The sequence below is a fragment of the Phocoena sinus genome, chromosome 6 (genome assembly GCF_008692025.1).
Source record: "Phocoena sinus isolate mPhoSin1 chromosome 6, mPhoSin1.pri, whole genome shotgun sequence".
In the NCBI taxonomy this organism is placed as follows: Eukaryota; Metazoa; Chordata; class Mammalia; order Artiodactyla; family Phocoenidae; genus Phocoena; species Phocoena sinus.
Window position 1 is genome coordinate 68,369,484 of NC_045768.1, and position 24,181 is coordinate 68,393,664.

At 39.3% G+C, this 24,181-nt stretch overlaps 1 protein-coding gene across 2 annotated transcripts in view; it reads left to right on the plus strand.

The window, feature by feature from the left end:
* The window catches only part of ADAMTSL1 (ADAMTS like 1), a 480,443-nt gene that overhangs the window by 208,784 nt on the left and 247,478 nt on the right, over positions 1 to 24,181 (plus strand). The window contains exons 10-13 of one of the 2 annotated variants that reach the window (XM_032634986.1): positions 11,982 to 12,032; positions 16,595 to 16,799; positions 18,100 to 18,247; positions 23,715 to 23,962. In XM_032634986.1, coding sequence (XP_032490877.1) covers positions 11,982 to 12,032; positions 16,595 to 16,799; positions 18,100 to 18,247; positions 23,715 to 23,803 — 493 coding nt within the window. In that variant the 3' untranslated portion in view covers positions 23,804 to 23,962. Of the gene's footprint in view, positions 1 to 11,981; positions 12,033 to 16,594; positions 16,800 to 18,099; positions 18,248 to 23,714; positions 23,963 to 24,181 lie in introns of those variants that run through there. The other variant, XM_032634985.1, reaches the window with a different exon arrangement.

Here is a 24,181-nt window from a genome sequence, read left to right on the forward strand (position 1 = left end):
GATGTGAAATTGCTATTATTAATTTACTCATAGGCACCACATTACCTAGCTGATAAAAGTGAACTCAGAGTAACAGGTTTTCATTACAGAAACAGAAGAGTAGATATTTTATAAATATATAATTCAGGTGAAGTTTAATTTTGCTTCATATTATACCAGAAAACTATGTATTAAAGATTGGATACGGTATAAAACCAAATGAGGTGTTAAAATTTTGCTTGGACCTCTTCGTTTTGGAAATATTAAGGGTATGAGGTATTTTTAGCCAAGATAATTCTAACTCATGCAATTCAACCCTAGTTTAAAATTATTTTACTTATTATACATCTTTATCCATACCTATACCAGGAAGACCAGTGCATAAAAAGCATAATTATCCCAATTCAAACAGGTTGACTCAGCCATAGAGCAACTTGGAAGGTCTTATACACAGTCCTATGAAAATTTACGTGTGTATTTCTAGGAGAAATGACGAATTCACTTCCCACAACTGCCTAAAGCTTTTCCCTCACTCAGAAAAAACTTCAGTGAAGAGATGGCCATGAAAAACAGTTGTGAAGTGAAAGCATTTTGTTAACAATTTTAAGAAATACGTTTCTAATCAGTAAATAATCTACTCATTTTTTTTCTGGCTTCTGATTTTCACCTATCTTTTCTGTTGGAGTAATATTTTTGGCCTATTTCTTATTATTCAAAAGCAAAAGGCCATCCTACATGAAAGAAGTTTGTGAAATGTATCTTTTTTCTATGTCTATGTTATTTTAAAACATCTAATACAGCACATGTATAAATGTTGGGACAGGTGGCTATTAAAAAAGAGAGAGAGAAAAGGAGACAAAAAATAAGTTAGAAGCAAATGTCAGGAAGCTGCTTTTTTATCACAGAGGTAATTAAAGAAAGCTGTAAAAATTAAGAGCAGTAGAAGAGGTTTAAGAGGAAACTGCTTTAGGAAATGTAGATGTGCTAGTCTGAGGTTAAGATACTTCAGGATTGCTGTGAAATTCACTGAACTCATTTGCATATCCAGGATCAAAGCAACCTTCCTGAGTTCCTAGAGAAAATAAGAAGTCATAGTCTGAGAAAAGGAGATGAAGAGACTCGATAAAATAGGTCTGCCCTCTCCTCAGACACAGCAGAATCAAACCCCCAAGGAACTGTTTTCTAACTACAGATTTAACTGTCTAATAGTAAAATCAAGAGTGACATGGTGACATTAAACAACACCTTTGCATCCAAACCTAGAAGCCCCTAAAAGGGAAAACACAAGAGGTATTGTTTAGAACAAAGTCACATATTTTGGAATTTCAAAAGAAATTTATTTTATGTAGCCATTGAGATAGTTCTTCACTTTTCCTGTATTAGACTATGGTTTTTGGCCGATTATTTGAAAGCAAAATCCCATTTAGATAGCCATGTTCATTCCCTGTCGAGATTGTGAAGTACCATGGACTTCAAAAAAGGCACTAAATAAGTCTGTATCCCTGACTTTATTATTTTACCCTTCTGGGCCTTAGTTTTCTCACCCACTAGTGGAAGTGAGAAGGTTATTTGTTGCATTAAATCAGTGGTTTTCCAACTGTGCCTATAGAAGTTGTTGTTCCATGGAGTTGCTTCATTAAATTTCATTTTATATATTTTGAAGTATCTTTAAACAATAACTCACAAAAAGTATACTCAAACATAAACGAATGTTAACTTGTTCAAGCTAAGCTAAAATTAAAAATTGTTGTAACAATAGTAAAATTATTTCACTACCAAAGGAAATACTTTTTGCCCTCATTGTTAAGTTCCGTGATTATGTCTGTTTAATTAAAAAATAAATATCTGAAGATTGTAAGGTGAGCTATAAAAATTGTCACCATTAACAACTACTTCTCTGAGATAAGAATTTTCTCATTACTACACACCTAAAACCAAAACAAATCAGAAATAAACTGGCTGTGATAACTGTTAGCCATGATCCTTGATACCCAATTTTTCTGTTTACCAAAATAGCCTCACTGTTCTCATTAATTTGCTTTATAATAATTTGAACTAATGAATGACATCACTTACTCATTTCACTCACCAACAGCATCCATAGGTTTCCATGGTTGTGGCCAGATTCATCTAGTGGTTCTTGGGACTAAAGAGATTGTTGACATCTAGCCTATTCTTTCCAAAATAATTTTCATGTTTTCATGGCTTTTTTCTGATTCTTCATGCTAACTCAGAAACGTTGGTAAGTTAGAAGACTATAATGAAAATGATAAAATTCACTAAAAATCTCCAGTGCCCACAGATTATCACTATTAATGCTTTTGCCATATCTCTTTCCAGTTTTGTCTATAGCTCATACATAGGTAAAATCATTCTGTATATAATAGACACGTGGAATTCAATGACTTAGCATTCTTGTTTTCTGCTATTCTAAAGCAAGCCTGAAATGAATATCCATGACATGTAGTAAGTTGACATTTCCTGAGACAGGAATTTGAGTTCCTTTCACTACAAGACCAACAAGTGAGCTTACCTGGTGGCCAGATGTTCCATCCCAAGAAAGCTGTATTGCTCTCTACTGATGTCATTTATGCAGTTATTTTTATGACATGACAAAATTCTTTGTTTCCAGGCCAAAAGCGGTCTCAAAAAAGAAGCTAAAACAATGCTTATAATGGGACAGAAGAGAAAGTGAAGTTTAAAATTTAATAACTTTTAGCTAAAATTGAGAATATTTCTCACAGGTGCCTCAGAGCTATGTTATCACTAGTCCCATCACACACCCTATACAGAGTATAGTGTATGTTCTGGTGGTGGTCCCAACTTGGGCACACCCAGAAGTCCGGAGGCATGGCCCTTCTGGATATCAGAGATCTGGACATGTTTAACATGTTTTCTGCTTCATTGATTTAACACTATAGTAGCTAAGACACTTGGAATCTTAGCAAATGTAAAATCCTCCTTGTGCCTGCCATGCTAGAATCATAGCTTCTGTTTTACACGAGGGGAAATTATTTTTTTTAACGCAGTACCTGGTGATTTGTGCAATGGTTTGTGTCATCATTGCTTCTTGGAATGAAGGGTAAAGTCTGTCATGTGGCCAGAAAGCCTCCAAATGTATACCTGTGGTTCAACTAAAAAGGCATAGTTTTAGTTCAGCTAGTAAGCACCTTATGTTTTCAGAGTGTCTTTCAATGTAAAAAAGGCTACATTTGGCCTTGCGTAACTCAGTCTAGGAGACTGGTAAGACTGTTAAGGCTGTCTGGGGGGAATTGTGCAAGACATTATTTGTGAGAAGATCAGAGAACCACCTTTTCAGGTTATTTTTGGTTTGTTTTTTGGGGGGGTTTTTGGCACAGACCTCTGCTTTTCTCTCCAAGGCAGTAATGAAGGGGGCTTAAATTGGCAAAGGTTGGAGAAGCAAAAAAAGCTCTCACTCATCACACTATCATGGTCACAATCACTAGCAAACAAATCTGTTTTTTGCTGAAACTACATACAGATTCCCCCTTCCCTCAAGGAATTCAGAGCAGCAGTCCTAAGCAAATGCCCAAACCTGTATGCCCCAAGTGGCAGTTCTTTTGAGTTCAAGTGGACTTATTTTGTCCAGCACCCTTTAATTTGACAGCAAATTGCATAAGTCATCCCTGGCCATGGGACCGAAGTGTGAACAAAATCTCAGAAAACTGAATCCTAATGCAACTTAAATCCTAATGCAAGAGAAATAATCTCCATCGTGAGCGACAGCATGTACAGTGGACCTATAAAACCCAGTCACGCTAACTTGGTGACCAGCTAGTCCAGTGGTGCTACAGTGATTATCACTGTACCATGGTGATTTAGGAGGGGAGCTTTGGAACAACATAGCCTGGCTTGGGATCCTGGCTCTGTCACTTACTGGTTTGGGTAGCCTTCGGCAAATTACTTGTTCTCACTAAACCTCAGTTTTTTCATCCTCCAAAGTAAGGATAATAGCTACTTACTTCGTAGAGCTGTTCGTGAGGAGTAAAGGGTGTAATACATTTAAAGAGCTTAGCGGAGTGCCTGACACACGATAAGCACCCAATAAATGTGAGTGGCGGCAGCTCTTATGACTCAGATCACCGTTATGATAATGTTGATGTTACTTCAGAGAAACTCCTAAACTCTCCAGAAATCAGCTCTCTCCTCCATGAAAGGACTTGGAACTCTAAAACTGCATATGGGTCTTCTAGAGAGGTAGCTCTCTATTTGCTGTTTTAACAATAGGAAACATAAATTCCTAGGAAATTGCTTCATGAAAGCAAATCACATTTATCAGATTTTTTAAAAATCATGATCATGAAAAACTAAGATAATTAGTAACTTCTAAAATCCCCACTTAACCAGCTATGAGACACTGCCGTTCAATCTGCATGGGGTTTATGCCATGTCCATCTCCAAAAAAAGGAGAACTCAATGTAAGGGCTAGAACATGGTTTTCTCAGTTGGGAGTTAAAGTATAATGAAATGTCTTCCTAGTCACGAAGCTCTGTTTGTTTTATAAAAGTAGGTAAATTACTTAGAAAAGTAACAACTTCCTTCTTTTTGCTCAACCTCATTTAAATATACTACTTTAAGTAGCTAATGAATAAGCGGCAAAAAATACCATCGTAAAATCGGATTTGCACTTTCATGCATTTATGATGAGATGAATAAAGCAGAGTTCTGATGCTTTTTAGAATACATGGTCGTACCCTTCCCAAGTTTATAGACCTACCACGCAGTATCAGACAGTCAGCTCTAACTCAGTTACGGGACAATTCTCTTCTTCCACCAAGCCAGTTCATCACTAATAATAATGATCACTTCATATATTACATTTTAAACTTTTTAAAAGTGTAAATATATGCAATCTTTTAATTAACTTGTGAGTTAATAGGACAGGTATTATCATCATCCTCATTTTTTACTTCAATTTTTCAATTTGACTTTACTAGCTAAGTAGCTTCTTTACTTAATTTCTCTAGGCCTTAGTCTTGCCGTCTGTCCAATGAGTATAGTATTCCTGTCAGACAGGAACTATAGAGAGGACATGAGATGGTGCACGTAAAGCTCTCAGCAAGATGCCAAGCGCTCGATGCAAGTCAGCTATCGTTATTGAGAACCAACCCTATAACATGACTGGCCCAATGTTACTGCTGTTTGAAGTTTCTACAGTGCTTTCACATCTGTTATCTCAATCCAGTTTTACCTTCCCCAGGAGGTTAGCAAGACAGGGATTATCATCTATATTTACAGATGAAAATACTGAAGCCCAGAGGAGTTACGCGATCTGCACCAAGTCAGGGCAGGCAGGAGCTGGGTCATGGACCTAAGTGCCTCCGCTTCCAGAGCAGCTCCTATGCTACATAAACTCAGGTCACCTGCCCTGGTGTCATCATATCCTACAGGTACCCTTGTTCCGCATGATGCCTGCAGCAACCTGTGAGATCTGGTTTAAACCCACCATACACCTCCACAGCCAGCACAGAACTGCCAACCATATCAATGCAAAGTTTGGTGCCCTGGATCTCTGAATTGACCACAAACCTGGGTTAAGCACGCCTTTTTCATGTAAACGTAAATACTGGTGTTTACTCAAATCAAACAATGACCAAATCTCTTGCGACAGTACAGGAAAAGCTAACCAAAGCCCAAGGAAATATTAGTCCCATTTATTTAAAAGCAGTTCAGAAATTGCATTCATTAATATCAGAAATGTTTAACCACAGAAATATAGATATAAGGAAATTATGATATTGTGGATCAAATGATCAAAAACTCTCCAGTAGTTGGTTTTATAGCAGAAAATGAATATGTATCTTTAAAATGTTTTCAAATCCTAGACAATGAAGCAGGGTTTTTTTGGTCTGATTTCTAAAAGATAAATGAATGTTGCCTAGCAGCTACTATGTTTTAAAAAAAATTGTAACCTATTTACAGAATATTTCCTCATTTGCTGGATCTCCAACTTGCCTCTTTAAATGATAGGGAAACCTATGGTGTTTTGTAAAGTCATCAAGTTTTAAAATAGGAGAGCTTTTGAGATGATTACCTAGTTCAGTGGTTTTCAATCTGTGGTCCACAGAACTCTGAGTTCTGCCCTTAGCAGCCACTAGGAAGGGGACAGATAAGATAGAGCTCCATGAGATGGGTTTCCAGGCACCCATTCTTACTTCATCTTAAAACTCCTGATTTCATCCAATACTTAGATTTTGCAGAAGACCAACACAGGGGTCCAAATGCAATGCACTCAAGGTCACACAGAAAGAGAGTTGGCAGAGAGGAGAACAGTCCTTCCATCTCCCAACTCCTCAGGGGGTCCTTGTCCTCATTATGCTATAATCCTCTGTGCTCTGCCACTCATGAAAAAGCATGGCTTCCCTGGTGGCGCAGTGGTTGAGAGTCCGCCTGCCGATGCAGGGGACACGGGTTCGTGCCCCGGTCCGGGAAGATCCCACATGCCGCGGAGCGGCTGGACCCATGAGCCGTGGCCGCTGAGCCTCCGCGTCCGGAGCCCGTGCTCCACAAAGGGAGAGGCCACAACAGTAAGAGACTCGCGTACAGCAAAAAAAAAAATCAATTTTAGAAAAAGCAAATGGTTGAGTCTCTGCCAACTTTTTATTACTTCTCTCCTCCCCCATTCTGAACAGTTGCTTGGGAAGAGATTGGTTTCTGTTGGCCTGGAGTTGTTGAGAAAAGATGAATGACTCTCTTCTGTGCCAGAACTGCCCCCACCACCCACAATTTCATTCATTTTTTTATCGAGTACCAATCTCGTGCCAAGTTCTGTGCTTGGTACCATGGCAAAGGCAAAGTAGAGCCAACGAGAGCCTGGACCACCACACTGCCCGAGGGAAGTTGAATTGTGCAGTTACAAAGCAGCATGATACCTGAAAAGACACATGAGACAGACAGGGAAGAGAAGATTTTTTAAAAAACCGTCATGGCTATTTCTGGGAGATGCCCAGTGGAAGAGATGTAGAGCTTAGCCAAGCAGCTTAGAAGCACAGTTGCCATTAAGCTGTCCGTTCTCTGCCCCAGGTCACCCAATCACCTCTGCTTGTCAGAGCAGCCAAGCTACCCTCTAAAACAGCCTGCCCCTCATACAGATGGCGGAGCTAGCAAAGGGCAAGGAGTGGGACTAAAGATGTGCACCGTGAGTGGCAGTTTGGGAGTTTTTTTAACCTTGTTCTTGTTTGTTTGCTCGCTTTCATTCTGGATGGTAGCTTTGCTTTTGTGTCTGCACATCAATGGCATGATTTCGTTGACTCATTATTTATGAATTGCCTCTGTGCAGGGCACTGTGTTAAAAGATATAGTAAAGAACCAATACGGATTTTGTCCCATATTGTTAGACTAAAGAAAATGTATACATAGTTAAAAGATAGTATACAGTTAAAAGTGATGAGGGGAGTTAGTGCTATGGGTATTTGGAAGAGGAAGAGAGAAGTGTCTGGCTACATGCTGAGAGGGAAAATAAGGACAGGCTATAGATGAGGTAGCACTCGATTAAGAAATTTCATTGGGTGTTATGGGCTGCATTGGGAAGTAAAGTATCTGTTGCTGTGACAGCAGTGAGCAGGCTGGATTGGAGGAGACAATGCCTGCAGGCAGGGAAATCTGTTAGGAGACTAATGCGAAAGGTCCTAAATTCATGTCACAGAGATGTATTTGGCAGACATCACTACTGGAAGACCTCCGTGTCTGTAGGGAATACAGGAAAGAGAAGAGCAACGATGCCCCACGGTATCCAGCCTGGGTGGATGGGAGGATGGCAGTGCTCTGAACAGTAACAGTGATCACAGGAGAAGAAGCAGTTTGTAGGGGAAGATAATGAATTGTCTGGACCCACTGAGCTTGACATACCGAGAGTACATCCAGCCATCAGGACGTTAGAAATGAGGTTCTGCAGCCCTGGAGAAGAGGCAAGAGGTCGTGAGAGATGCACTGGAAGGGACCGTTGAAGCCATGAAAGCGACCCCTTGTGATTCGTTTCTATTGTAAGAAGAACCCAGAACCTCGCAAATTAGGTGCTCATGAAGTTAGTTACATTAGGACTTTTCTTGGAAAGAGAGATATGTCACAATATGTAAATTTCACACCTGAGTAGTGTGAGCCTGAAGAGGGCTTGATTTTTAAAGTCAGGGATATTGTTCTATAATAGCTTCTGACATGATTTCAGTACAAAGTCTCAGTCATCTTTAAGTGACACGTGGGAATTGAAGGGATAGCCTCATTTCATCCATTTATATCATGTTTCCAAATGTTTCTGTCTTTTGCTTTCTCAGACTTGAATTTTGTTTTACTTCAAAGTTCTAGTTCCTGAAAACAGAGAAATATAAAAAGAAGAAAGCAAAAAAAAAACCCCAAAAAACATCCATAATACAAACACCAGGAACTAACAACTGTTTTGGGTCCTTTTCTAATATATTTATATGTACACACACACGTATACACACACACACACACACACACACATATGTATACACATACAGACACATATATAGGCTTTACAAAAATGATTGTATAGGTGGTGTATGAACACCTAAGTTTTCTTAGTATTGTGGATTACATTGTCCATTCTATTTTGTATTGGACTTTTTCAGTTGACATGACATTTGAACGTTTTCCATGTCATTAAATAGTTCAAAAGACTTCATGTTCATATGCTGCGTACTATTTTATTCCATGAGTTTGTCATAACATGGAAGCATTCTCCTGTCATTGGACGGTTCAGCAAGGTGTGGACTTTGAGAGGATGATGTGCAATGTCTTTCTTATATCACATGAGTCCAGAGTGACCCTTTCTTCATCCTCATCTTCTCTTCTTCCCACCATGACCCTTGATTTGAGAGACTTTAGATGGAATCAAGTCATTGCCCAGTGTAGGAAGCGCATGGGCAGTCAGAATAGTGAAGGCAATGGAGAATGGGTAGTTTTACCCCCAAACCAACTGTTTATTACATTTCCCTTTGCGATCATTTTTAAAAATTATTTTTGCCTCCTTCCCCACTGCATGTATGTTCAGACACATCTGAATGCATACATAAACATGTATGCACGCACGTACACATAAAAATGAAGACCTAAACATGGAAAGGATTTCTTCAAGTCCCTAGATGGCATCCTTTTCCATCATTCTTCAATAGATACACTTTGCCTAAGAAAAAGATTGTCTTAAAAGGAAGCAATGGAGAGTTAAGTTTAGGCAGTGTTGCCTGCCCCTCTGTGACAATGCGGTGAAAGGCCAGGGCCATGGCATGAACCCCAAGAGAGAGCAGAGCCCATGCACATGAATATGCATTAACAGGACTGGACAGAGCACCATTGTTTTGATATCTTTCTGTTTACACAGGTGCCATAGAGTCATTTTATGAGTCTTCACCATGACCTATGCCACAGAAAGACAAATATAGCTATAGTTTTGCTGAATCCAGGTTTCAGGCTCCCCGTTCAAACAAAAACATGATTTCTAAATCAGTCCAATGCAAAGCCCAACATCTTGAATTCTGTAACTCCCTCTTTCATTCCCCTTCTTTTCTTCTAGCCTGTCTCCTTCAATATTACTGCCTCCATTTTAAACATCATCAGCTGATAAATCAGTTGGCAGAGATCTGTAACAGTTCGTTCGAATATTGAGAATGACAAATCATAGCCATAAATTTTTTCGGGAGCAAAGACAGCGATACGCATTTCTGCATTTAGGTCCAGATGTAGGCATGAGTGAAGATACTAGGGCTAGCTAAAATACAACTGCAAAGTCAGTTGTCTATGTTCCTTAATTAACTACCAAAGTTATTAGAAGAACTTTGGAAGGTTGGAATTCCATCAAATACAGTTCTTTTAGAAAGAAATTTTCCTTAATTACTAGGCAGAAGAATTATTGGAAAGAGATCACATGATTCTAACCAAAGACAGGATTAACCTTTCACATCCAATTTCTTGTCAAAAGAAGGCAGAAAAGAATAGGAAGTTTCTCTATCTTGGAAAACAGGGAGAAAAGTTTAATGCTAATATTCATCCCATTCTTGTGTTTGTTAGAGCTATGGGATTTTGAACTTCCTCAAAAGGCAGCATCCGTTTTCATGAGCATCGTTACTGAAGAGTAATGCACATACACACACCATGAAAGTTTAGTTATATAAATGAATACCTTTAGTCACACAAATAAATGAAGAAAATTTAGTCATGTAAGATAAATAAGCGAATTACTACTCCAGTGTTCGTACCTCTTCGGAAGAGAAATCTGTATTCAAAGATATTTTTCTCGTTTTCTTTCAAATTTAATTTCTCTCATTTCTCCCTTACCTTTTAGTAATTTCTTCAGGAACTACCCTTTTTATGACTCCCTCTTTCCTCCTTACCTGGCATTATGTCCAGCCAGTGCTATTTTTTATCTTTCTGTTCTACAGTATACCTTGCCCCTTCTACCCAAAAGCTTAGGTTTACTAGCCATATAAAAAGAACGTACTGGGCTTCCCTGGTGGCGCAGTGGTTGAGAGTCCGCCTGCCGATGCAGGGGACATGGTTTCGTGCCCCGGTCCGGGAGGATCCCGCATGCCGCGGAGCGGCTGGGCCCGTGAGCCATGGCCGCTGAGCCTTCACGTCCTGAGCCTGTGCTCCGCAGTGGGAGAGGCCACAGCAGTGAGAGGCCCGCGTACCGCAAAAAAAAAAAAAAAAAAAAAAAACGTACTGTATCATCCTATGTCAGAGGATGGGATCAAAGTGAGTCTTAATGTATTTATTTAAATATAAATACAAACATTTATATTGAATACGGATATTCATCCCAGAATATCCCAGAATACATGAGTTCCATTCATCCTAGAATAGAATACATGAGTTCCTTCAATATTCAAAAGAAGGACTTGCTATCGTTTGTCAGTGGTAAAATAAGTGTCTTCTGCTCATGACCTACCATGCCTTGCTGCAGCAAATACATGATATCCGTGAACTGAGCTCTCTCTGTCTCCCACTCTTGATGGAGAGTCTGTTGTATTAGCCCTTTTATCTGAGATTCATGAGTCATAAATCTCCCACAAACAAGGGGACTCAGCAAGAAGAAAGTCTTGCCAATTGGAGGCTTTCCTTGATATCAGTGAGGTAGTTAGTGTACTTTATTGGAGTCCTAAAGGCCTCTGGGGACCCCCACACAGCCTATAATATCATTTCCTGTGAATCCATTAGCCATACAGCCTAAAATGTCATTTCTTTTGGCTCCTTTAGTCTTTATCTCTAAATCTCACGGGTTTCCCAGAGCACCAGGTATACTAACCGTCAGATCACAACCACCACCATAATAGCAGTTAACGCCATATCACATTTTATAGACCACAAAAAAAGATCTTTCATCTTTATTATCACATTTGAACTGCCCTACCTTTATTTTGGTAGGGAATGTGCTTTTGTTGATCGTTGCCTACTATATTCCCCTTCCCTTTATAAAATAACCAAGCGGCTGCTTTCCAGATTTTACTAAAATCCTCAGATTTGCCAAGGGTGCATTACCTATTTGCTAACGCATGCTACATAGTGTTGTCAGTTCCCAGGTACATACTCTTACACATAGCTCTCTCGTTCATCAGAAGTGAGACCGTAACTGTAAAACTGCTTGGTGAGCATCTGGAAGTAACATTAATAATGATGATAATAATGACCTCATAGGATGTATAATTGGGGGGATTAAAGAACATTTGCAAGCTTATTGTGTCATAGTTAATGATGAGGTGCCCAGTCTTCTTACTACCACCCTTTCCACTGGTATTTCCTGCCTGGATCAGAGAACTAATTATAGTAAACGGTGCCCTTTCGAAGAACTTGCCCCATCCTCAAACAGATGCTAGCATAAAGAGTTTGAACTGTTTTAGTGTTGTTTTTTAGAGACAATTTATTAATGTTACTTTGCATTTGTCTAAAAAAATTGTATAATGTAATCATTTAGTGTTTATTTTATTGTGTGTACCTTCTACTCAGAGGGTTGGCATTATTGTTCCTAACAGTGACGGATACAAGCAGATCATGCCTTATGACCTCTACCATCCCCTTCCTCGGTACGTAAATCAATCATCCTGATGCTAGAATTAGTAAATTAGTCTTTGCTTCTTTTATACGTATATATATATATATATTATAGATTTTGTGTTTCTCTGTAAAAATAAGATGGTAGACAGTATGTTTTGCAATCCATCCTGAGCTCTGCTTTTGAATAACACTGGTCTGCTCAGACTGTAAGCTTGTCATTCAAAAACCATTTTAAGATACGATCAGATTACATTGCAGTGGACACAGTAATTCACTATGATTAGATACAGTGTATGGGTTTATGTTATGTCTTTCTTTCACTCCCTTTGTCCTTTTTTATGTTTCCTCTGCAATAGGACCCTAGTCATTAAAGCACTGTTGCTAACTGTTAAACAAACACTGCCTGAATTATTATCCCAATACCACAAATGTGGAATTCCAGATGTGGTATTACTCTGCATAGGGGTTTTGAATATCCTTTTTTTGTTCCAAAGAAATTATAATTAAATACAAAAAGGCAGTTTTTTCATATCCTTATTGTTCAGCACATTTGGTGGGGAGGGGAGGTTTTTCTTGTGTTTTTCTCCCAGAACGTAAAATTCCATGCACTATGCTGCTTTTTTAAAGTACGGTATTTTTTAAAACTAGAAAAAATCATTAAAGTGATTGAGGAACTTTTAAAAGAACTTGTTCTCTTTATTAATATATTCATAAGAAAACTGGAGAAGCTGAAAAATACTCTAGCTACTGAGTGTATCGCCTGCCACATTGGAAAGAGCTCCCCAGAGAGCAGAAGTTAGATTTGGGTGTGAAGCCACCACTGTGCTAAGCAAGACCTTTGCTCTATTCTCTTTGCTCATTTGGACTTCAGGGAGCCAGCTGCTGTTTAGAACCCAAGGTTTAAATCAGATCACAAATAATTGGAAATAATCCACGGTGGTTTGTGCAATTTCAGACTAAACAAAGCCCAGAAAATAATTTTATTCTGAACTGTAAAATAAAGCAAAGTTTGATTGAAAATCTTCAAATACTTAATGAATTGAAATGCAAAAAGAGGACCTCGAAGTCTTTTAGTCCAGCTCCCCAGTGATGCTTCATTCTCCCACTCTTCCCCAATAATCGCACCCATTCACCACACATACGTGAACACATGTATTTACACAAATATGCATATATGTGTATTTACTACAGATGTATTCTGACATATTTTATACACACACACACACACACACACACACACGCACGCACGCACGCACGCACGCACATGTATAAACCAATACGAGTTGTCATCCAGCCTCTACTTAAATACTTCCAGTGACTGGCCCGGAACTCACTTATCACCATTCTAATGGTAGCATATAGAAAGGGGTATTTGATTAATACTATATATAATTGTTTGGGGTTTTTTTAAGGTTCTTCCACTAAGGAGTTACTTCATTCATCAGCTCCCTCCCACTTTCCTATGTCTATATTGATAAAGACAATAAATGACTTTAGAATGCTACTGATGTATCCTTTTGCTGGTTTGATCCAAAACCAAACTCGAAAAAACAATGGAAGGAAAATATAAAAAGATTAATTTAACTGAACCAAGATTTTATTTGATTTTAATTCCTGTATCTGTAAAATAAGTATTCGTAGGACGCATGTATCTGGTTGGGTGAAGGCCGTGGATTTCGAGATAAAGGCACAGTTGGGTATCAGGGGTGAGAACAACAAGTTGATGTTTTTCCTGTAATGGCACTCCTCAGTTTCTTTCATATCTATGATCTCTCTTGTTTATATTTCTGTGGTGTGACTAATGCCTGTCTTAGGTTAAACTTGATTTCTTATATATTCAGATTTCCCCCAAGTGCCTGAAGCTCAATATTCTCAATGAGAGATTGAGATGAACCTCCTTGATGTTTATTTGCATCCCGTCTTCTGCACACTTTGGCCTGTCCATGCATCACAGTGGGAAAAGACAACTGGCAACTAGACTATATTTCTTACCCCGTGTACTTCTGTTACTAAACTAATTGGAAAGTTAGATATTCTGCTTTATTGATAAAGCCTTACTAAATGGAAGTTATTTCTACGAATATGTTTTCATTTCTTAAGAAGAATTAAGGCTCAAAAATGGTTCTCAGAGGGCAGCTACTTACTGATCGAGGCAGAAGGCTTTACTTATTGAGATTATTCGAATGGGTTTAAGACCACATTTTGTGTAGATACAAACACAACATTAACACAAACAAAGAACTTTTAGATTCTTTTTTCTTGCTTTCAGTCTTTGACTATAACATATATCTGAATATGATATAAGAACATAGTCTGATGAATAATCTTTAATTTATACTTAATATGTGCAACTTTTCCACATAATCCTTAATTTTGAGAATTTCTTAAACTAAATACACTGTGTACTTAAAAATTAAAAGCCAAAGGAGTTAAAATATATGAAGTCATCTCTTATTCTTCCTGGGCAAGATTCTTGGATGTATTTTTTTTTGTTCCAAATACTTACCTGGTCCCTGTTTTAAGATATCCTAACTGACGCCCTCTCTGAGCTTTTGTTATACTTTCTTTAAAGCACCGAGATGTTTTGCTTTGAAATTCCACGTAATCCTCTTATTATGCAAGGATTCACATTATAACTTTTCACATATAGAACTACAGTTGAGGGCCGGAACCATACTATAAATACTTGGAATAATATTCAAATCATTTGTCTTTCTGTGATCACTGACATTGAAAAGGATACTTATTACTGGTTACAGAATTACACCATGGATCAGGTCCAAGTGTCGAGACAGAAATTAATCACTGTCTCTTTAGAAGGGTCCAGTTTAGGGATGTTAGAGTACCAGTTAGAAAATGTGCTCTTTTTATGGCATCTTAACGTTCTAAGAGATTAAATGTCCGTTCAAAACATATTCCCAGTTCACTGTCACATCGAGTCTAATGCAAATTTGTACGTATACATTCAGCCCAATTTCAGTCTGAATCAGACCTGTTATCCACCTCCAGCTCTCCAGAAACTTACATGGAGACAAATGAGAATTGGTCTTACCCTTTGGAAGAGAAACTCTCTACAGAGCTGCTTCCTTCTCTTGAAAGGGAACAGAGAGTCTCGAAAGGGCTAAACAGAGGACCTCAGTTTCCCCATAATAACGTTTTCTTATGTGTCTCCTGGGGAAATATGCACAGGAAAATATTGTATTTGGCGGCATGTTTAGGCTGTTGGCAGTGGAGATAACAGTTGTTGCCTAGACTCGAACGGTGCAGAGAAAATGTGGAGGAAAATTCTCTGTAACTGGGAAACACACATTATCCAGGCTCTTGCAAAAGAGAAAGCAGGCTCACAATATACATGAAATCCCATGTAGAGAATAATTCACGTCTCCACGGTATGCCTGTGCGGTGTTTTTACATTTAACTATTCAAGTGGATCAACTTGGTGACATTTTGTTTTTCTCTCATTACAATGATAGCTCTCATAATTCTAAGAGAAATCTTAACATCTTGAGCAGTCCTTATCAACAAGCAGACTATATATGCAAGAAAAAGAAGCCCAGTCCCCATGTTTTTATTGTTAAAAACTACGACATTCTTTAAACCTACGGGAAGAGAGAAGAGAACCGGGCAAAGATCCCTCTCAGCCTCTGGTCCCAGATGCACCAGAGCTGCGTAGAGATCTGAAGAATCAATGAAATTCTCTTAAGTGCAATTGACAACATTGCTATTTTTTCCCTTACTTTACTTTATCTGTAGATTCCAATGCCATCAGCCTTTGAACCAGAGCCAAACTTCTTCACAATTCCAGGAGTTCTTTAGGGAGTGCTAACTGTCAGTACCCCCGCCCCTAGCAGCTAGGGAACAAGTAGATAATGCCTATATTAACATTTTGGTTCCTAATGATGATACAGTTTGAACATCAGAATTATGCTAAATCCGTGTACTCCCAAAGTTGATGACTGTAGAAGCAAGGGAGAAAGAGTATTTGATTTACCTGAATCTTTCTTGATCTTCTCATGTAAAAGTGTCCAGAAGCTAAGTAATAAAGTATTGCATCGAAAATGAAAAGTATTATCCCAGGTACAAACTATTAGTGTTAACCGATTAACCAATTTTAGTCTTGAGATAGATATTGAGATAGATAGCTACTAGATAGATGCAAATATATTTATAAAATATAAAATAATGTAAATATTATATATACACGTACACCCACACACACACACACACACACACACACACACACACACACACACACAGACACACTCAGAATCTATACTGAAGCTGTAGGAAGAAGGACTGAACAGCCCTCTTTTGAGTAGCCTACAGACCCCACAGTTATCCTTGTAGACCGCTCTCCAAGAGTAATTTCTCACATTTGTGTAGAGCTTCGAGGCTTCCAGAGCACTTCTGCCAGCATCGAATCCTCTCTGACTCGTCAGATTTCAGGCCATAGCTGGCTTTTGGTCCTCTAGAGTGTAGCCTCTCAGAACCTGATGGCCCCGATGGGCACTGGGAAGGGGCTGGTGGGAAAGCTCACTGAGGAGGTGGGCAGTGTGCGTGTCTGCCCTGATGACTCCCCTTGCTTCTGTAGGTGGGAGGCCACCCCGTGGACTGCGTGCTCCTCCTCGTGTGGGGGGGGCATCCAGAGCCGGGCAGTTTCCTGTGTGGAGGAGGACATCCAGGGGCATGTCACCTCAGTGGAAGAGTGGAAATGCATGTACACCCCTAAGATGCCCATCGTGCAGCCCTGCAACATTTTTGACTGCCCTAAATGGCTGGCACAGGAGTGGTCTCCGGTAACTGTGCCTTCTTTCTTTGTTCGTTAGGAGAGTAAGTCCACTCTTCCCTCTCTTCATCATGACCCCACCACCCACCCTGTGCAGCTCCCCGCTTCTCCTCTGGAGGGGTCTAGAAGCCTACCCGTTTAGGCCCCAGAGCAGGCTTGCCCCGAATCGAGCCCCGCCAAAAGTAAATGAGTAGGAAAAAATATATGTATAGATTTTTTCAAACATCTTTCTTCAAGCTACTTTAAGAAACCTCTGTCACTCCCCATAACATTCCCTCAAATGGCAAGAGGAGGCAAATGTCTGTCAACAATAATTGAGGCCGATGACTGAGCCTGAAGCTGTGTACGCTGTTCTGATGGTCAAGCTCAGTAGACCAAAAGTTTGGCTTCATTTTTTATTTCTTCTACTTTGTCTATGTCCAAAAAGTGTCTTCAGTGGATTAAGATGAAAGCTATGTATATTATTCACTGATAAAAAGATGAAATGAAGATAGCAACGTAATTAGAATGGAGGTGAAGTGGGATTAATTAAAACCAAAACAGTCTAGACCTTAGGGAAGCCACTGCAGCAGCTTAAGCATAAAATGTTATCTGAGGGATCCTGGCTGCTAGTGGAAAAAGGTGTGAAATGGCACAGGAGATGGAAAGGTGAGATGGAAAGATGTGCCCTCAGCCACAGAGATGGCAAAGGGCTATTCACTTAGCCTTGTGGCTTTGTGGCAGCAGATCAGAGCTGTGACATCTTCCTATCTAGACTTGTTCCCAGGCATGTAGAACCACTGGAGGTGCTGTCTCCATCTAGCCATTGAATCAGTTCCTTTCAACGTCTTTTTTCCACGTCACTATAATCAATTGGATCAGCCATGCAGCGATATAAATTAGCTATGATGGAAGTTAAAAAAATTTTAATGTCCACATGGGAGCTGGCATTTCCCATAATTTGGACCTAACAGTCATTAGCAAAGTGACTAATAAAATTGACATACAGTCTTGGTAATCAAAATCGGGCACACTCTATAATTTCTCTTCTCCTTCTTTTTGTGACTTGGTTTGGGACTTTGCACACAGTGGGTGTTTAAGAAAGGCTGACTGACTAATCCAAAGCTAAGAAATTGCAAGTGATTTAGTGTTCAGCCAGCTTCACCCTCAAATTGCCAAATAGAACAAAGATCCCATGACTAGTAAGAAGTGGTATAAAGCCACCAGGAGTCCTTCTGTAAAAGGAGCCCTTTGAAAAGTCTCAGGTGGGAAATGAAGAAAAGTAAACAAGGCTTTGCCTATGAGTCTCCTCTCTTGCACTCTCCTTCCAGTGCACAGTGACGTGTGGCCAGGGCCTCAGGTACCGTGTGGTCCTCTGCATCGACCATCGGGGAATGCACACCGGAGGCTGTAGCCCCAAAACCAAGCCCCACGTAAAAGAGGAATGCATCATACCCACTCCCTGCTATAAACCCAAAGGTAACTTGACAGGGGCTCTGTAACCAGTCTTGTCGTTGTTGTACATATTCAGTGCTGTTTTCAACTCCTTGGAATATAATTAAGTATCCCAAGTGTTCTTAATAGCTGTTCTTTGTAACTTAGACTCTACTAAATGGACTTAACTCTTTCTAAAAATCTTTCAAATGGTTTTGCTTGCACATTGTTTTTAAGCACTATGTATTGCTATAATTCTCTCCTGGTTCAAAAAGTTGATAGAAGACTGTTGCTGAAAAATATCAGATATATTTGCTCGAAAGGAGATATTTTAGAAATATATGTCTGATTTACTATACATATTGCTTGCTGTTAAAAACAAGGTGGTGGGCTTCCCTGGTGGAGCAGTGGTTGAGAGTCCGCCTGCCGATGCAGGGGACAGGGGTTCGTGCCCCGGTCCGGGAAGATCCCACATGCCATGGAGCGGCTGGGCCCGCGAGCCATGGCCGCTCAGCCTGCGCATCCAGAGCCTGTGCTCCTCAACAGTGAGAGGGCTGCGTACGTCAAAAAACAAAAAAAAACAAGGTGGTGACAGCTTCCCTGGTGGCGCCAATGCAGGGGACACAGGTTCAAGCCCTGGTCTGGGAAGATCCCACATGCTGTGGAGCAACTAAGCCCATGCGCCACAACTACTGAGCCTGTGCTTTAGAGCCCGTGAGCTACAACTACTGAAGACTGCGTGCCTAGAGTCTGTGCTCTACAAAGAGAAGCCAGCACAATGAGAAGCCTGCTCATGCAGCAAAGAGAAGTCCCTGCTCTCCGCAACTAGAGAAAACCCGCGTGCAGCGAGACCCAACGCAGCCAAAAATAAATAAATTAAAAAAAAAAAAAAAAACAGGGTGGTGAGACTCATCAAGAAAAAAAGGGAGAGGGCCCAAATCAATAAAATCAGAAATGAAAAAGGATAAGTTACAGCTGACACCATAGAAATACAAAGGATCATAAGAGACCACTATGAGTAACTATACACCAATAAAGTGGACAATCTAGAAGAAATGGACAAATTCTTAGAAAGGTACAATCTCCCAAGACTGAGCCAGGGAGAAGTAGAAAATATGAACAGACCAGTCACAAGTACTGAAATTGAAACTGTGATTTAAAAACTCCCAACAAGCAAAAGTTCAGGACCAGATGGCTTAACAGGTGAATTCTACGAAACATTTAGAGAAGAGTTAACACCTATCCTTCTAAAACTATTCCAAAATATTACAGAGGAAGGAACACTTCTGAACTCATTCTATGAGGCCACCATCAGCCTGATACCAAAACCAGACAAAGATATCACAAAGAATGAAAATTACAGACCAGTATCACTGATGAACATAGATGCAGAAATCCTCAACAAAATGCTAGCAAACCAAATCCAACAATACATTAAAAGAACCATATACCATGATCAAGTGGGATTATCCCAGGGAAGCAAGGATTTTTTAGTATCTGCAGATCAATCAAATCAATCAATGTGATACACCACATTAACAAATTGAAGAATAGAAAGCATATGGTCATCTCAATAGATGCAGAAAAAGCTTTTGATAAAATTCAACATCCATTTATGATAAAAACTCATCAGAAAGTGGGCATAGTGGGGGAATACCTCAACATAATAAAGCCTATATATGACAGGCCCACAGCTAACATCATACTCAATGGTGAAAAGCTGAAAGCATTTCCTCAAAGATCAGGAACAAGACCAGGGTGCCCACTCTCGCCAGCTTTATTCAACATAGTTTTGGAAGTTCTAGTCACAGCAGTCAGAGGAGAAAAGGAAATAAAAGGAATCCAAATGGAAAAAGAAGAAGTAAAACTGTCACTGTTTGCAGATGACATGATGCGTTACATAGAAAATCCTAAAGACACTACCAGAAGACTACTAGAGCTCATCAATGAATTCGGTAAATTCGCTAGATACAAAATTGACATACAGAAATCGGTGGCATTTATATACACTAATAACAAAATATCAGAAAGAGAAATCAAGGAAACAATTCCATTTACCATCGCATCAAAAAGAATAGAATACCTAGGAATAAACCTACCTAAGGAGGCAAAAGACCTGTATGCAGAAAACTATAAGATGCTGATAAAAGAAATCAAAAACAACATAAAGAGATGGAAAGATATACCATGTTCCTTGATTGGAAGAATAAATATTCTTAAAATGACCATACTGCCAAAGGCAATCCACAGATGCAATGCAATCCCTATCAAATTACCAATGTCACTTTTCACAGAACTAGAGCAGAAAATTCTAAAATTTGTATGGGAACACAAAAGACCCTGAACAGCCAAAACAATCTTGAGAAAGAAGAACGGAGCTGGAGGAATCAGGCTCCCTGACTTCAGACTATACTACAAAGCTACAGTCATCAAAAGAGTATGGTACTAGCACAAAAATAGACATACAGATCAGTGGAACAGGACAGAAAGCCCAGAAATAAACCCACACAGTTATGGCCAATTAATCTATGACAAGGGAGGCAAGAATATACAATGGAGAAAAGACAGTCTCTTCAGTAAGTGGTGCTGGGAAAAGTGGACGGCTACATGTAAACAATGAAGTTAGAACATTCTCTAACACCAAATCCAAAAATAAACTCAAAATGAAGTAAAGACCTAAATGTAAAACCAGATTCTATAAAACTCCTAAAGGAAAGCATAAGCAGAACACTCTTTGACATAAATAGTAGCAATATTTTTTTGGATCTGTCTCCTACAGTAATAGAGATAAAAACAAAAATAAACAAATGGGACCTAATCAAACTTAAAAGCTTTCGCACAGCAAAAGGCACCATTAACAAAATAAAAAGACAACCTATGGACTGGGAGAAAATATCTGCAAAAAATGCTACCTACAAGGGATTAATTTCCAAAATGTACAAACAGCTCATACAGCTTAATACCAAAGAAAACAAACAACCCAATCAGAAAATGGGCAGAAGACTTAAATAGACATTTCCTCAAAGAAGACATACACAGGTGGCCAACGGGCACATGAAAATATGCTCATCATCGCTAATTATTAGAGAAATGCAAATCAAAACTGCAATGATATATCACCTTACACCAGTCAGAATGGCCGTCATTAAAAAGTCTACAAATAAATGCTGAAGAGGGTGTGGAGAAAAGGGAACCCTCTTGCACTGTTGGTGGGAATGTAAATTGATACAGCCACTATGGAGAACAGTATGGAGGTTCCTTAAAAAACTAAAAGTAGAACTACCATATGACCCAGCAATCCCACTACTGGGCATATATCCTGAGGAAACCATAATTCAAAAAGAGTCATGTACCACAATGTTCATTGCAGCTCTATATACAACAGCCAGGACATGGAAGCAACCTGAGTGTCCATCAACAAATGAGTGGATAAAGAAGATGTGGCACATATATACAATGGAATATTACTCAGCCATAAAAAGAAATGAAATTGAGTTATTTGTAGTGAGGTGGATGGACCTAGAGTCTGTCATACAGAGTGAAGGAAGTCAGAAAGAAAAATAAATGCCATATGCTAACACATATATATGGAATCTAAAAAAAAAAAAAGTTCTGAAGAACCTAGGGGCAGGACAGGAATAAAGACGCAGACGTAGAGAATGGCCTTGAGGACGCAGGGAGGGGGAAGCGTAAGCTGGGATGAAGTGAGAGAGTGGCGTGGACTTATATCTACTACCAAATGTCAAATAGATAGCTAGTGGGTAGCAGCCGCATAGCACAGGGATTATCAGCTCGGTGCTTTGTGACCACCTAGAGGGGTGGGATAGGGAGGGTGGGAAGGAGATGCAAGAGGGAGGAGATATGGGGATATATGTATATGTATAGCTGATTCACTTTGTTATACAGCAGAAACTAACTCACCATTGTAAAGCAATTATACTCCAATAAAGGTGTTAAAAAAATATATAAAGGAAGCAGTGGCCACTGATACAGCTGACAGAGTTCGGTTCAAAAAGAGAGTAATGTATTAAAAGCCTACTATTAGTGCCAAGCTGAATTCTTCATTATGGAAAGACAGGGATGGTTCGAGCTGTCACAGACGGCTTCATTGACCGAGTCATTTATCTGGGGGAGGTGGGCTAGTTGTAAAATGATGTGTGTATTTTCGGAACCATCTTCCTGGATTCAAAATGTTAGCAAATCCTTTTGGCTTTGGCAGTTTTACATCAATATTTCTCACTGGCTTTGTTTTCTGACCATTAACAATTGTTGTACATAGAGGATAAGTGATGACCCTAACTTAAAATAGTCCATTCTTTATTCATTCGTCCTTTACCCAGCCACTTCAGAGAAAGAAAAGCAGTTTGTGGTTAGCTATCAAGAATAAAATCTGGGGACTTCCCTGGTGGTCCAGTGGTTGAGACTTCACCTTCCAGTGTGGGGGGTGTGGGTCCGATCCCTGGTCAGGGAACTAAGATCCCACATGCCTCGGGGCCAAAACCCCAAACATAAAACAGAAGCAATATTGTAACAAATTCAATAAAGACTTTAAAAATGGCCCATAAAAAAAAAAAAGAATAAATCTGGATTTTCACAAGTAAGTAGTGAGTCTGGCTCTCTAAACATCATTAAAATGCCATATAATCCTGTGGTGTGCGCATATATAGACATATTTCTTTCATCTTTACAATTATTTGTTATAAAATGGTGATAGAGCTTCACTGGCTCATACTGTAAAGGCAAATATGCCTATAAATGACCCTAATAAATATGTCAGAATGGGAATCTTGGCAGTTACTTCTGTAGGAGCAGTTATTACCTCCCTCTTTCTTTTTCTCCTCCACATTTTTTTGCTAGGAAGTAGTTAGGAAACTTGTTCTGAATTGTTTGGCCAAAGCTAGATAAATAGTTGAAGCAAGTCAAATTACGAGTTGTGGACCCTAGGTTGATCGTATTCCAGTTGTCATAGAGCCTTGGGTTGGAATTGAATGAGTCAAATGTCTAAAGCAACATTTTGTGAATTTCAGAGTGTCAATTTTGTTTGTTTTTCACAGTGTGGAACAGATCACACTTAGCCAAAAGGCAAAAGAAAAACAAGTTCGAATTTATGAAAGTATCACAGTATAATCCATTGTACTTTGTGTTTGTTTTAAAAGGTAAATCTTTTCAACAGGAAATAGAATCAAAGATATTTCCATGACCCTTTATACACATACTGAGCTCTAGAGTTATGATTTTCATAATAAAAAGACTTTCCTTTGCTAATCAACATAATAAAGGGGACATAGACACAGAGACTGGTGTTATTAAACATTTTAAAATCTGATTTTCATTTTCTTCATATAACTATCATCATAGGCAGAAATTTACCTAGAAACATATTTGCAGTTATCGACATCATAACTTTTAGGTAGTACAAAATCAACAACTGGGGAGGAGAAAATGAAATTTCCCTGAAATCCTAAATCGGTTCTAACCTCTTTTCTTTTGTGTGCATGCACTTAATTCTCAGAAAAACTTCCGGTAGAGGCCAAGCTACCATGGTACAAACAAGCTCAAGAACTTGAAGAAGGAGCTGCTGTGTCAGAAGAGCCCTCGTAAGTTTTCAGCCATGCGTTGTTCTGCTTATGAAGCTGATTGGTTTAAAGAAAGCAGTGTCTTGCCGATGGTGGCTTTCATGGGTTCTGAGCTAAGTGTACTCCTCTTACCAAGGGAGGAATGAGGCTTCGGGGCTGTCAAATTGGAGATTTATCAGTTTCATAGTGTTTCTCAAAACGTGATTGCTCTCTAAATCTTTTCAGTTATGAACTACGAAAATGAAAGTGTAGTGCCTACCCTCTTCTCCAAAATCTGACCTCCTGTTTTCTTTTGCCAAGAGGCCAAAGGTGAGAAGGTCCAGGCTGCATCTGATGATGTAGCGCAGATTTGATGTGAAAGCCTAGGCAGCTTTTTATACTCGTCATCTCCCAGCTTTGCAGT